Genomic DNA, 15,830 nt, shown 5'->3' with positions numbered 1-15,830 from the left:
GAGGAAATGGATTTAGCTCCTTATTCCCAGTTTACAATGTCCTCTTCTGATTTTGGATCCAAGAGATCCAACACCCTCATCTGGCCCATGGGTACCCTTACACACACACACACACACACACACACACACACACACACACACACACACACACTGTATATGTAAAAAGAAAAAGAAATGGATGGGCTGGAGAGATGGCTCAATAGTTAAGAGCACTGGCTGCTCTTCCAGAGGTCCTAAGTTCAATTCCCAGCAACCACATGGTGGCTCACAGCCATCTACAATAGGATCTGATGCCCTCTTCTGGCATGCAGGTGTCCGTGCAGATAGAGCACTCATATGCAAAATAAATAAATAAATCTTTAAAAAGAAAAAAAAAGAAAAAAAGAAAAAGAAATGGGAATCTAAGATGTTCCAACAACAATATTATAGAAATATCTGAGCTCCCTGGGAAATGAGACAGTACAGTAAAGCTGTCAAAGACACCACTCTTGTCATTTGATCACCTGACTCTGAAGTCTAGTTGTCTTTAGCATAAGTCACTTATTTACGTCCACATGTCTAGGTCACCACACATCTGGTGTGGGGGGGGGTTGTTTGTTTGTTTGTGGAGAATATAATCCTGCTTCTTTTACCTCACACATCATAACCTATTGCCATCTTTTTGTAGTCTTAAGGTTTCTGTAAATTGGATATTTAACAATTTTTTCTTAATTTTTTTAAAGAAAGACTTATTTATTTATTTTATGTGTATACACTGTCACTGTCTTCAGACACACCAGAAGAGGGCATCAGATCCCATTACAGATGGTTGTGAGCCACCATGTGATTGCTGGGAATTGAACTCAGGACCTCTGGAAGAACAGACAGTGTTCTTAACTGCTGAGCCATCTCTCAGCCCATTTTTAAAATTCTTTATTTCTATATTTTTGCTGTTATGATAATAAGCATTCTGGCCCACAACATTTTGTTAATATTTTTTACTAACAATGGTCTCAGGAACAATATTGCCTATTGTTACCTGATTTTAATATTTTTAACATTTAAAAAGTAGTATGTGTTCATTGTAGAATAGGGTACCTTTTAAATACTGGGAAACTATGGCTCAAAGCATTAAACATTAAAAATGTTTCATAAAAGTAAAAGTATAGTATAAAGTCCTGTAATACTTGATATACCTTCTAATTTTTAACTATACTAAAATTATGAGCCTTTTGTACCCAACCTTTGAGGAGGAGACAGAATTTTAAATCATCAGGGTAAAGAGCACTGACATGTTAGAACACTGTTAATAAACTGTGCTCGGCTGAAGGGACAGCTCAGTGGTTAAGAGTACTATCTGTTCCTCCACAAGACCTGCTTCAATTTCCCACCACCCACATGGCAGCTCACAACTGTCTGTAGCTCCAATTCCAGGCGATCTGGCACCTTCAGCCATACATGCAAGCAAAACACCAATACACATAAAATAAATCTTTTTTTTAAACTATGTTAATAGTAATTAGAATACAAGGATCTCACTCAGGTGAAAAATGATGGATTCTGAAGACATGAGCAGCTATGGCACTTGCTAGGCCATCGAGAGACGTCCCCCTCGGTACATACTTCTAAGGAAGGAGGCTAATTTGTTGATCACTATTTTTTTTAAAAAAAAAACATTCATTAAAATAGACTTTTGGGGCACACATTTCTATGAGCCCTGAAGTGTACACTTGTGTGTGGCATCCCACAGTCAGGATACAGGATAGTCCAGTACCACAGATGCTCTTGTGCTGTGCTTGTATAGCCAAGCTGCGTTCACAGCCTCAACGTGGCTGCCAGTGCTCCGCCCCTCACTGCTGTGATGCCACTGTTTCCATATAACTGAAGTCAGGGCATAACTTAAAGACCTTTGCACTTTACTCAGCGTAATGGTAGCCTGAAAACCAGACTGTTGACTGATTGGGTCTGAGAGCCAGGAGGAAGCTGAGGAAGCAGGGAGTTCAGGGGTTCAGAACCAGTCTAGGCTACTGGAGAGTTTAAAGCCAGCATGAATAACTTTGACCTTGTCCCATAGTAAAAAAGAGGGCTGGAGGCAAGGCTGAGTATAAAATGCTCTTGGCGACTCAAAGTTGAGCCAACAAGTGTGCTGGGGTGGGGGTGGGGTAGGAGTCCTTGAGTGTCATGGAGGCTTTCTCACTTCAAGTGAGCAATGGCTTAAGCAATGGACAGTCCACAGCCATCACAGCTCCCCAGGCCAGTGACTTCAGGGTCCCTTGGAGAGGTTGAGTTTTGTTATAGGTAAGAGTTCAAGAGAGAGGAAGTAAGTGGAGGTCTGTGTAGCAAGAACAGTCCCTGGCAAGGGCTGCCCGAGTGTCCTGCTCTAGGGGTGATACATTTTCATTAGATGGAAGCACTGTGTGGGATGATCACATCAGTCCAGTTGTCCCACCCACAAGGTATTCGTGGGTGTACTTCTCCATCCTGGTGTCGGAGCTGGAGTTCAGGGCAAACCTAAGGAGTCTGACTTCTTGAAAGCTGTACTACTTATCAGATTGCAGTGCAAAAGGAGAAAGATGAAAACAAACCAGAACACACACCAGTACCCTTAAACATTTTTGGTCTTTTTTCCTTCAGCTAGTAAAACCAAGGACATTTTGACTTATTGTTGACCCCACATCCCTGCCTAACCAGGTTTTCATCATTTCTCAGAGTCTGTCCAATTCCTAGGGAGTATGGTTTGCCCTTTGGCCAATTGTGGAAACCCCACTTGGAGCCAGAACTCCATGGCGCAGTGGACTCATGGCTCAGTCACCCCAGTATTTTCCGGTTCCCTGGGGCCTACTTCCGTGGTACTTTGGGCTAGAAAGTGCTCATCTTCTGCTGTGCCTTTCCTTCCTTCCTCCCTCCCTTCCTTCCTCCCTTCCTTCCTCCCTTCCTTCCTTCCTTCCTTCCTTCCTTCCTTCCTTCCTTCCTTCCTCCTTCCCTTCCTCCTTCCCTTCCTCCCTCCCTCCCTCCCTTCCTTTCTTCCTTTCTTCCTTTCTTCCTTCCACACTGTCTTTATCAGGCATCAGACTGAGCTCATACTACTCCTAGAAGTCAGGGTTTGGAGAGCCTACCCAGCCACCACTACCATCACCCCACAGCTAACCCCACAACATGCACAGCATTGCTCCCATGCCTGATGACAGGGAACCTCTGCCCGTCTTGAAGCCTCGGGACCCCTTTCTAAACCCTTGGGCTTGAAAACTGGGAGCTGCCTTTGTCTATCCCTCTTGTTTCCGTGCTAGAGGAGAAAGAGGATGGAGCCCTGATGATTTGGATCTGGGTTCTTTCCTGGGTCTTCTCATCAGGGCCCTCTCAGATGACTGCTGCTGGCTTCCACCCAGAGCCTGGAGGAATGCGGCTGAGTGAAACTGTGACTTCCCCAGAGTGACCCGTTCCACTGGAGGTTGAGCTGCATACCAGATGCCACATGTAGCCTTCAACAGCCCTAGGACACCAGGCAGCTGAGAAGGCAGCAGTTAAATAACTTTCCCCCAAATCATCGAGGCAGAAAGGGGTGAGGGGAAAATGTAAGATCTCCTCTCCCATTGTCTTCTTTCAAAGTTACCCAAGCCTTTTGCCTTTTTCTTTCAAATTGTTCTCCCAATGTGGTGCTCCTTTTTTTTTTTCTTTCTACTTAACAACCACAAATTGGAAGAGAGCTATTGTTTAAGCAATTTCTGTTTCTAACTTTCGTAGGCTCTAAGGTTCCTAACAGTTATTCAAATCTGATTAATTTAATTCCAGCCAGTATTTATTATGTGTTAACCTCGTGCTGTGTGGCATTCAAAGTTAATGCAGGGAGCCTATCCTCAGGATGCTTCTAGGCTTCTCGGGGAGACTTACAAATGCAAACAATAAGCCCAGAAGTGAGAAGAGCGATGGAGTACAATAGCTGTGTGCCCCAGGACCTATAACTCTACCTGTGAAATAAGAAGGGGTAGCAAAGAAAGCATTTGTTTACATGAGATGCAGCCATAAGGTGATAAGGTGCTGTCTTGGGGTGAGGGGCAGGAAGACCTTTCTCATCTGTTCTGGTTTGCTCCTTCCTGTCGAGTTTTGTTTTGTTTTTACAGTAAATAAATTTCATGTACTATACTTAGGAGAGATTTAAATAAGCCAACATATTCACAAATGGTGTATAAATAACTAAGGCTTATAATCTCCAAAATGACTTTCGTGAACTAAAGGAATGTAACATTTAGAATTGTATGCTCTTCTGTTTTGGGTAGAAAAGAAACATTTGTTTGCATAGGAATTCATGAAGGTGACCCAACCTGGAAAAAGAACTATTCACTTTGGCCATGGGGATCTTGTGACAAATTGGTGTCTTCAAAGATTGTATTCAACCCAGAGGAGTGGATTGAACGCACAGGAGCCATCTATAACTGGACTGAGGCGTATGGGAGGTATGAGCACCTGCTGTGCCTTTACGTAGATGTCAGTTCTGTGTGTCTAAAAAGGAAAAGGGCTACATTCTGAGATGCCCTGTTTTGTTGTTTTGGGTTTTTGAGACAAATTCTTACCAAGCGGGCTGACCTCGAACTCAGGATCCTTCTGCATCAGCCTCCCAAGTGCTGGGATTAAAGGCCTGGCCCACCACACTTGACTCTTGAGATGCCTCTTAATTTTTTGGCTTTGTTTTTAAATCAATTATTTTCTGCTCATAACAGTTCACAGAGCATGAACAGAAGGAGATGGTCTCTCTCTTCCTCCTGTCTAGGGAATCCCAGGGAAGAAGAGTGGGCTCCCTGAGAATTAGGTGCATCGTGCCTTCTGTTTTCAGGCCATGATGCTGCATGGTCCAGCAGCCTGTACTTTATTACCCCACCCATGGAAGGGCCACACATGGAAGGGCCACACGTGGAAGGGGCTTGTGGGCTGGGGTTGAGCTTTACAGGCCACTCTTCTGTCCATGACAATTACCACACGTGTGAGCTTGCCATGTTCCTGCTTTAGGAACACAGAGTTTAGTATGTGGCTCCATGGTATAGTGCTTCCCTAGCATGTGGTTGGGGTGGGTTATTGTTCAGTCTCCAGCACAAGAGCAGAAAGACAGACGGACAGTTTCTGTAAAGAAGGCAGAATCTGAGAACCTTTTTCATGGCTGTCTGTCACCAACCTTGTTATATTGCTTAGGGCATATTGATTTCTTCTTAAACATTTCTACGTAAAGTTTGCCCTTACCTATGTGGAAAATAAGTCCATCAAAGCAAATCATCCCCATTATCTGATTTTTTAATCTATGTGTTACTGAGCCTGGTTAAGAGCCTGTTCTGCTCTTGCAGAGGACCCAGCTTCGGTTCCCAGCACCCACATGCGGTGGCTCCATAACGACCTGTAAATCTAGCTCCAGGGATCCAACGTCCTCTTCTGGCTTCTGCAGCCACCTGCACTCATATGTACATACACACACACTCAATTAAATAAAAATAGTTTACATTACTGCATTCTTTAGTATTAGATAACCTAGTGTATATAATTCAGGTACAAGAAGAACGATCATGTCAACAGGCGCTCTGAAAGGTTCTGAGACAATGAGAGACAACACCATGTTGCTGTATAACAGCAAGAGCTTGGTGACCCACTTTAATTTATAAGACAAATTGGGAAATTATAATCAGCTGGCTGTGCTGGCACATGCCTAAAGTCCCAGCACCAGGAGGCAGAGACAGAAGGATTGCAAGTTCAAGACCAATCTGATCTACATAGTGAGACCCTTTCTCAAAAAAAATTTTAATTATATTTTCTTCAGATAGCCATGGAGATTATACACACACACACACACACACACACACACACACACACACACACACACTCTTTCTTAGTACCATTCTCTCTAAATAGATACTTGATAAGAAATTTTAATTTTAAATTTCTTAATTTTTATTATACACTTCTAATTATAAAACTCTGGCTAGCAGTTGTTTGGCCAGAATTCTCCAAGCAGCCCATAGCCCAGCAGGGGTTTAGCGAAGCCTCTCTTCACACTGGCTCTTGGCTGTGTCCTAGTGTGCCCTGTGCCTCAGGAACAGCTGCCTAAAGCCTGCAGCCTCTTCCTCTTTGTCCTCTGCCCCCTTGAGGCACTTACTAAAATGCAAAGCTTTGGTGTGATTATTATCAGTGCACCCAGAGCCAGCCTGTTCTAGTGGTTATAAGATTATAAAGCAGGCATTATGTGTTCATACTGTAATGTAACCGACGAAGGATACTGTTTTTCTTGTAACTATAGATTTGATCCATCTTCTTGGGAATCTGTGGCTAACGAGGAAATGTGGCAAGCAAGGTGAGTGATCTACATTTTATTTGCAGCCTGTTTTTAATATGGCAAAGAAATAGCCCATGGTACTTTTCATTTGGGGACTGTGGATGAGTGGAGCTAAAAATAACTTCAGAGCAGCTATTTGGTTCAAGACATTGTATTATTATGCATGTGTAATACATAGTAATATTAATAATCTTCATAATAACCTGTGAAGCTCTGTTATCTCCATTTTATAAAAGAGCGAGGCAGACAGATTTCCAAGGGCACTTAATGACAATGATGGAGTCCAAAGCTCAGTGTAACCCTGAGGCACTCCTGACTCCTGTGCTTCTGTTCTGTAATTAGGCGTTACAACCATGTCTCCACTTGTGCTATGCCAGTTTGTCATTAAAGCACTCAGCTAATACTTACCAGAGGCCAGGCAGTGTGCCAGGCCAGAAGCTACACAGGAATGTGACACAGTCCCTGCCCTCATGGAGCACAGTTTGTCATAGTAGACTACATGAAAAGACATCACCCACTACTGTGACTGCTCACAGAGAGAGGAACGCTGTTCCAGATGGATCGCTTCTTGGTGGCACTGCTGCCTTTCTTGGTCCCTGTCATTATTTTTAAACAATCAACCAACAGGGGCCTGCAAGATGGCTTAGAGGGTAAAGGCACCTGCTACCAAGCCCAGTGACTTGAGTTGATCCTTGGAACCCAAAGGTTGGAATGAGAATCAACTTCTACAAATTGTCTTCTGGTTACCACATTTAAGACACAGCTTGCAGGCTCACACAGATGCAATATATATATATATATATATATATATATATATATATATATATATATAAAATTTATTTATTTATATTATTTATTTATTATATATTATTTATTATATATTATATTATATATATAATAAAATAAAATAAAATAAAACCTACAAAAGCAAACTTTAACCAAAACAATAATATAAAAGTCTAACGCGCCCCCCTTTGAGCTTTGCATCCGCGGAGAAATCACGAGACGCAGAGATCAGGTAGTTACTGCAAAACGAGGCTTTTTAATCTTTATCACCCACGTGGAGAGACGCGGAAGGGAAGGGCTGAGGAAGGGGTCCGGCTTAAGTACAGTCTAGAGTGACGTATTCACTTCTGGTTGGCTGTTCGCTCACCACATGCCTCGGGATTGGCAGTGACTAAGCACGCCTATCTGCCTAGCAACTGCGCAGATAAATGTTTACATCTGGAGAAAACACGCGGCCAGTGCCATCTTGGAAATGCAAATGTGTAGCCACTGAAACAGCGGCTCACTACATAAAAGTCCTAGGCAATATAGAACAGGGTCTCTCACGCATATGGAGTTCTTCCTTCTGCAAAATATGTTGATGCCCAACCTATGCCAGAGATTATGTTCTGAGAATACAGTTAGGGTATAAAGCATTTGTATATATATAAAGATTTATTAAGAATTACCAAGAAATACAGCTCCTTGGGCCAGCAAGATGGCTCAACTGATAAAGGCATACTTGCCTCCAAGTGTGCCAGCCTGAGTTCAGTCCTCACTACTCACCTGGTAGAAAGAGAAAACTGATTCCTGCAAGTTGTCCTTTGACTTCTACATTGTAGCATGTGTAGCCCCGTGCCCCACCCCCACATACACCCAAAATAAATAAATAAAATGAAATAAAAATTTTCTGTTTAAAGAAAGAAACATAACTCCAATATAAAGGTTACAAAATAGCTGTAGTGTAGTTTGTATCAGAGGACTTTTTGAAAAAGTTAGAAAATGGCATAAAGTTGCCAAGTCTAGTTTCTGAATGAAAGATCTGATCAAAGATTCTCTGCACAACTGTTCATTGTGATTGAATCTGAAAGATATAAAAAAAGAAAGCAGGTGATTATCTGGGCAGGTACTGATTTAATTGGTGTACAGAATACAATTTGGATGTTTGGCTCAGTGTCCAGCTACTGTTTTGAAGAACTGGTTGGCCATGACATGAGTGTGGTGACAAGCACCTTCAGGGATGTACTGGGAAGCCCAGCAATGCTCCCTATCTCTGACTGCTCTTCCATCTTCCTGATGGGCGTCAGCAGGGAACCACCTGGTGATGATACAAACCTTTGTCCCAAAAGCTTCACTGTTGAGCGTGAGTGCCCCTGCGCCCTTGAAGGTTTTGTTGGAGAGCGTGAGTGCTGCTGTGTCTTTGGGGGGCCTTTGGGTTGCTGTTGGTTCAGAGTAAATTTCCATGAACATGGGAGAGTGAAGAATGCACACAAAAAACATTGTCCATTCCCTGTCTTGATGATTCTAATGAGGGTTCTTTCCCCACTTGCAGGATGAAGACTCCATTCTTCATCTTCAGCCTGGCTGAGTCTGCCGCGGTCCCTGCAGACATGAGAGCGCAACTCTACACTCATGCGTATAAAGTACGTCTCAGCTCTGCTGCAGGGCATCACTGGGAGGTGGAGTGCCTGCGGTGGAGGCAGGGCACGCAACGGAATCTTTACCCTTTCATGTCCAGGTTATCATGAGCATTATAAGTCAGCACACATGGGGAAAATACTCATTTGTGTCATAAACAATGTTGAAGCTAAAGGCTCCCGATATGTAGAATGACACCCTCCCCCACAGTGCCTGAGCCACTGCCTTCTGAGGCAAAGGGCACAGTGTACATGTGGTTGAGTTAAGGGACCTGAGATCAAGCTTATCATGGATTAGCCCGTTTGGTTCGCTGTGATCACAGGGGCCTTCCAAAAGGGAACCCAAGAGAGATTTGGAAATGGTATCCACTAGCCATGGAGGTGGGGGAAAGACTGTGGGTTACAGGTGCAGAAGGTTCTAGAAACTGGGAATGGAAGGAATAGATTCTCCTGAGCTCCAGGAGTGAAGCCCTGCCAACACCTCAGCCTCTTATCTCAGGTGCAGGACAGTGAACCTTTGATTTTTAGCAGTGTCTGTCGCTCTTTGTTGTAGCATCAAGAGGAAACTTACGTAATGGCTTTACTAAAGCAAGCTCTGCCATGTCACCCTCATGCAAACCTGACATTGGTTACACATGAAATGATAGGAGCCCTCAGGACAGATAAGCTACAGAGAGAGTCTTGTCTTCTAACTGACCTTGGGGAGCCCATCATACCTTCAGAAGACATCACTACACTCTCTTCAGGAAAGGCACACAGAGGAGAGGCATGCGGTAGCACCATTTTGACAAAGCTCTGGTTTCCTATGGTTTTTAGCACTGGCCTGAGACAGTCTGGTAGTACTAGCACTGGCACTAAGAAGTCAGCCAGTTTGCCATGCAGAAGCATACATCCAGGTTAAAAGGGCCTGTGCACACTGAGCTCAGCCCTTCGTATATGAGCAGCTAAGTTCCCTCTTTCTGGGCTGCCAGTACTACTCAGCCAGTACATTTGCTTGCTGCTGAGTTAAAGCAGCATGGTGTCCAGTCAGCATAACTCATTTTGCACCTAGATTTTGAACATTAACTCACTTTTATTCATCCTTCACTCAGGACATTTGTTGAGCATCTACTGAACACTACACAGTACGTTAGACAGTCTTGTCCCTGCTGTCACAAAGGCAGCAGGCTCCAGAAGGGATGTTGATCATGATCCACTCCTCACTCACAGGGGATGCTTAGATGTGCTGACAGAGGTGCTATGAGACCTAGGGAGCTGAGCCCGAGTGCTGTGAAGAGATGTCATGAGGTGCCATGCTGGGCTATCAGGGTGAGCTGGCCAGATAGACCGTAGATCACGAAAGGGAAGGAGGGAGGGTGGCCCATAAGGAGGTAGCTGCAGGGGCAAAGGCAGAGTCCTCCAGGGCACCCCACTCAAGAACAATAAGGGATTCAGTTTCTAAAGGCAGCCTGTAGAGTTCTGTCTGGCAGCTAAGAGGGTCAACATCTAGGCCCACTCGAGCCTAACTGTCAACTGTGAGTCAGCAGTGTGCAGGAATAAAGCAAACTATTCTGAAAGGAGCTGGAGACTGATGGGGTCATTAAATCTCCAAAGGGCAGTCACAGGCTGTGGAGGTCTTGACAAGGGCACTGTCTTACAGTAGGCATTTATCTGGCTGCTCTGGAGGAGATGATGAAGAAGATGATCTAATTGGTCCATTTCAACTACATGATATTGTGAACACAGCCCTAATTAAAAGACCCCTGCTCTGGTCTATCCTGAGAGTCTACTGGAACACTCCTAGTTACCCAGTGCTAACTTGACAGTAAAATTCCTAAGGAAGCAAGTGTCTTGTTCTATTTTGCAAACTAGTCTCCAGTTAGCCCCTTGTTAAGTGTTTATGCATTCCTTCTGGAAAACTCAATATCAAAAATTCTAGACCACTGGTGGTATGGCTCAGCTGCCAAGCCTGATGACCAGAGTTTGATCCTCAAAACCTCCACAGTGGGAAGAGAACTTAATTCCCAAAAGTTGCCCTCTAAACTCCATGTGTGCACCGTAGGGCTCGTGCGCCTGCCCACATGGATGCTTGATGTGCACCCGTGGATGCTTGATGGGCCCACGTGGATGCTTGATGCGCACCTGTGGATGCTTGAGTACACACACATTTTTTTAATTTATTTATTATTTTATTTCTACTGTCTCTACAGTTGGGAAATCCACAATTCTGAGTTTCTACTGGCAAGGTTTTGGCTGTTAAGATGGTGACTTTGTAGGGTGCTGTGAAGATTTTTCAGTATTGCCCTTTTAGGGAAACTGTTGATTCTTTTGTGCCTAGCAGCACACTTGATAACAATGGAATTGTTTGGATTGTATTGTTGCTAATACAACAATTGTTTTCACGTAGAGAGAAATCCATGTAAATAATGCGAAACAAAAGTTTAATTCTGCCAAGTTCTTTTTACTATACTATCTACTAAAGAAAGCTGTGTTTCCCCACCCCCACCCCACCGCCACCCCCAGCAGCTAAATTTAGAGGTTTAGCCACTCGGCCTGTTGAGTAACTAGCTTTTCTCCAGTTAGAACTAAATCCTTTCCCAGAACATCTTTCTGGAGGAAGAGTACTTTGTCCTAACACAGTGTGTCTGGGGTCCTGCAGCCCTCGGAGCCCCAGAAGCAGCTTCAGACAGAGCACATCTGCCTCCTGCGACTGCAGTGATTACTAACATCCCTGCATTTTCTGCATGGCCTGGCAATGATTAGATTTTTACTGTAGGCTGCTTGGATTTTTTTCCTTGTTATTAATTCTTCTCTGTTTTCTGGTTTTGAAATGAGAAAAATTTACCAAGATAACAGTGGAATCCCAACATTTGCTGTCTTCTAGCTTTATAAGGAGATTGTGTACTTGCAAGAAGAACACCCAGTGAATTGGCACAAGAACTATGCCATTGCCTGTGAGCGGATGCTACGCCTTCCAGGGACCGGTGTAGACCCTGAAGTCCTGCTGTCTGAAACCATCAGACATTTTCATCTCTACACTCAGAAAGCACAAAGTGATCCACAACGAGCAGACATTATAGCTGCTCTCAAGCATCTAAGAAGAGAATTGCAAAGTCTAAGAAATACAAAAAAGGTCTGAGCCAGCAAAGTATGGTAGCTCTGTTACCTCTCTCCGCTTCCAAAGTTTTAAAAGTCCCAGAGATTTTCCTTCAAGTAAAGAAGCTGCATCAAGAGTGGAAATCTCAGTATCTCCCAGATACAAGTATCAAGTGCAGCAGAAATGTGTTAGTGACTGAAATGTAGGCCTTTTGCAAAATCGTGTTTATCTCATGTTCCAAATTAGCATTTCCATGAGAAGCATTCAAAAACATCAGCAGTCCTCACAGAGAGACTGACTGTATGTTCTAGATGAGAAGGAACTGTCTCCACAGACCTCAGACGTTGGCCAGGCTTATTGGGATCCAAAGGTCAATTCTTAAGAAATACTCATTGCAGACCAAAGTCATTTTCTAGTTCCTGCAAGTGAGACAGTTTCTAAAAAACCAGTTCTTGTTATATACCTCATTACAATTCCTTTTTCTTTGTTAACTATAATTATTTTAGTCTTAAACTTTATACTATATACCAAGTATCTGATTTTTTTTTTTAAACTTTGAGTTTTATCATCTTAGTTCTGCATCCCCTGAAAAGGAAAGCTAATTTCACGTTTGCTCATTTCTGCTGCAGAAATGGGCAAATTAAAAAGGCATTTTATATGTCCTTAATTAATTTCATATTTATGTTGTCCTTCTCTTTGGATTCACAGATCTAGACCCAGTAATTAGTAAGTAGCTGCTCAGATGAACAAAAGGGTGTGGGTGAGAGCAGGGGTGAGGACCTCGTTCAGTAAATTCACTTCTGTTTCAGGCATCTTTTATACATATTACTAAAGAGAACATAGCAAGAAATGCAAATAATAATAGTTCTTTATTTTATTATGACAGTTAATTAATAGCAACCTGTTTTAATGAATAAAGTCACTCAGAGTCCTTCAGCACTTCCTCAGTAGAGGCCAGAATCTGTAGGGATTCTTTCCCCCTGATTGGATAGCTCCTAGACTCCGCGCACTATATAGGCCCCTGTATAGAAATGCTCACTAATGAAGAGGGAGGGCTAGAAGCTTGTCTGCATTCAAAGATCACTGGTGAGTCATTCAGCAAGAAAAGGCCCCTTACCAGGAATAGTCACAGTTCCGTGGCATTGTACTAGCAAAAGGGTCTGATCAAAGGTCTCCCGTGGAGCTTGCATGGCTCCCTTTCATACTACGACCATAATTAAAACCACTAATTCTCTTTTAAAATGCTGCAGGATGCCATGTAGGCATCTGTCTGGAGTGTCCTTTGTGATGTCATAAGCTGTTAAGGACCAGTGCCGAGGGCTTTTGAGTGAAATGCCAGTCATGGAGGTGCTTCAAGACAAGGGTACCTCTAAAAGCCTGACAGGGCCTTGACTGCACAATTCGAGCTGAATTTGCCCCTTGTCAGCTGCCAGTAAATAAATCTCAAAGGGGGAAAAGCTGAAGTTTCATTACCTGATCCATGGGGCTTTGTTGGTTTTGGCATCACACAGGGGAAGCTCTTGCTCCTCCATTCTCTGGATTTGAAGATGTCCATTGGAGCCTGCAGTGCCTGGACAGGGTTCAGAGCGGAGCCTTTTGAAGAGTGTCAATAGTTGTAACAGTTCAGCTGTTAGGAAGACAAATACATGGAGGAGCTCATTAATCCGCTTTTGGCGCTCAGTGCCTTTTGCCCTTTTATCACAGCCTTATTAGGCTCCTGCTCATCTTGAACCAGAAAAAACTGAATTGAAGTTGTTGAGTACTAATTGGCAAAGACTTTTAATCATGGGCCAAGAACTTTCACTGACTTGAAAGTAACTTCTCCACAGGGAAGAGCCAGAAACCTGGTTCACCTTAAAACAAAACCCCGCTGGAGCTCAGTGCGGTGTGAGAATCGGAGGAAGCATCGGTAAATTGTCTAAGGCTATCCACTGGAAAGAAATGATGTAAGACTGTGACTTTCATGTCTCTAGGGGAGAAGGACAATGAAATCCAAGCATTTCTTCAGAAAGCCTTGATTGGCTCAAAAAAAATTGCTTGAGTATGTGTGGTGACCATGTTTGTTTCTGAACATCCTCCTGTACGTGTGACTATTTCTCTGAGAATCGACATGTACACATGGTATTTATTAAAAGGAACATTTTCTATCTAGCCTCAGGAGTGGCAACCAAGGCCTCTTTGAGAACACCTTTTAAATGTTTGTCAGCCTATAGGCATGTCTGCTTCTGAGTGTGCTTTGCACATGAGATTATTAGCACATGGCATATAGGTTATCTGATATTTGTATAGTGGCGACTTTAGATCTCTTTGGCATATATATATATATATATATATATATATAATCGTGAGACAGATTAAATCACCACAATTATTTAAATTCCTTAAAACCATCAGTAAATGAAAAAATTTCAAAGCATTTAAGCATGGTTAGCCTTGGCTAGCCTTCTTCCCCAGTCAGCTACTTGGAAGAATCTTTTTCCTTTCTCCTGTGTGAAGCTAAAATTGCTTTTCCTTGCTTGCTTTTCCTTGGCTGAAGCATAACAGCATAAAATCAGATAAAGAGCTCCCTTCAGTCCAGCCCCCAAGGCTGAGGAGGGCATGAGGAGAGGGCTTCTCATATAGGATTTGGCCAGCATCCTCCTCCGTGTCCCTGGTGTGTCATGGGTTGGCAGATCTACAGGAACCCCACAAAGCCAACTTCTGCCTGGAGGTTAGCCCGAGGAGCTAATAGGAGCCAGCAGACCTGTCTGTCTCTCCACACACTCCGGTGCCCTGCTGCCTGGACCCTGAGGCCAGCCCACACCAAAGGGCACAGGACAAGGGCATTGTGGCTGCCATATTCACTAGCAAGGCACCGAGCAAGTCCTACTTCCCACCCTTCTCTGCTTCCTGCCGTGGGAGCATGCACAGTTGAGAGCATGCGCAGTTCCCAGTGCTTATTCCCTCTTGTTTAATAAAGAACCTTTTAAGAAAATTCATGTTTTGTTCTGTTACTCAAATTGTAGCCAAAATAAAAGAAAATTAATTATAATGTATTCAAAACTGTGAAAGATTACTATAGAGTTTGTAAATGTTACTTTGCTCATGCTCTCATTGTTTTCTGATGATGAAACTATGATGTTTAGCCATTAAGAGATTTAATTAAAGCCAGGTTGGGGGGGTGGGTCAAGTTATTATACTTTGCTGATAACTCAGTGTCATCAGATTAGGATGTGAAGAGTAGATTTTTATATTTACATATTAAAAGTTAAACATTGTGACTCCTTAATCATACTTCCCATTAATATCCATCAGCAGTTAGAATGAGTGCTTTTAATATTCAGGGGGAAAAAACACTTCAATTTCAAAGGTTACAAAAGCGAATCCTATTACAGCAAGTCCTTTTGTTCTATTTCTGATATAATTTCACAAATGCACTATCATAGGGTAATAAGATTCTGAACTACTCAAGTGCTGTGGCTAGGTAAAGGAAATGATTCCGGACCCCTGAGAGACTCACACCGTTTCCACTTATCCCCAAGTTCTGTTGTGGATGCAGAACCATTCTTAAGCTTGCACGCCAAACAAGTGAGGTTTCCAAGGATGCTGGGAACATTAAAAGCCAAGCTCTTGGCACAGCCCTGCAGAGCAAACAAGGAGTGGAGGCTTAGCCGATCTCCCGTTCAATGAAGACGTCACTGGCAGGCCTCTCCGAAGGCCTGTTTGATTTGGATCAGCATGGGTGATATCTTTCAAAGCCCAGAGAGTAGTTTGGAGGGCTTACCTGGTTTAGGGAAGCACACCTCTAACCTGGATGTATCTTGAAAAGGCTGCTGCTTTGTTATTTGGCAAAAAAAAAAAAAAAAAAAAAAAAAAAATAAATTCACCAACACAGCATGTGTTAGAACGATTAGCTCATGCTGTTAAAAAATAAAGCTGGTTGGTGGAAAGGGCAGATAGAAGTCCCCACCCCGTGAACGGGAAGCCGGCAATTGTTGGCCTCTAAAGGGAAACTTCCTGGCAGAACCAATGTGTTATGGGTTGAAAACTAATTTTCAATCATGAAGATATTTTGAAGAGACTT

At 43.2% G+C, this 15,830-nt stretch overlaps 1 protein-coding gene across 3 annotated transcripts in view; it reads left to right on the top strand.

Annotated features, from left to right (window-relative positions):
- Positions 1 to 14,809, top strand: part of Tmem260 (transmembrane protein 260) — a 61,497-nt gene extending 46,688 nt beyond the window's left edge. For all 3 annotated transcript variants that reach the window (XM_034497611.2, XM_076931143.1, XM_076931144.1), the window contains exons 13-16: positions 4,254 to 4,430; positions 6,254 to 6,307; positions 8,607 to 8,697; positions 11,555 to 14,809. In XM_034497611.2, the coding sequence (XP_034353502.1) occupies positions 4,254 to 4,430; positions 6,254 to 6,307; positions 8,607 to 8,697; positions 11,555 to 11,809 (577 nt within the window). In that variant the 3' untranslated portion in view covers positions 11,810 to 14,809. The remainder of the gene's footprint in view (positions 1 to 4,253; positions 4,431 to 6,253; positions 6,308 to 8,606; positions 8,698 to 11,554) is intronic.
- The last annotated feature ends 1,021 nt before the right edge of the window (positions 14,810 to 15,830 follow it).

Source organism: Arvicanthis niloticus, chromosome 3 (genome assembly GCF_011762505.2).
Source record: "Arvicanthis niloticus isolate mArvNil1 chromosome 3, mArvNil1.pat.X, whole genome shotgun sequence".
NCBI classification, from domain to species: domain Eukaryota; kingdom Metazoa; phylum Chordata; class Mammalia; order Rodentia; family Muridae; genus Arvicanthis; species Arvicanthis niloticus.
This window is presented reverse-complemented; position numbering and strand designations above follow the sequence as displayed.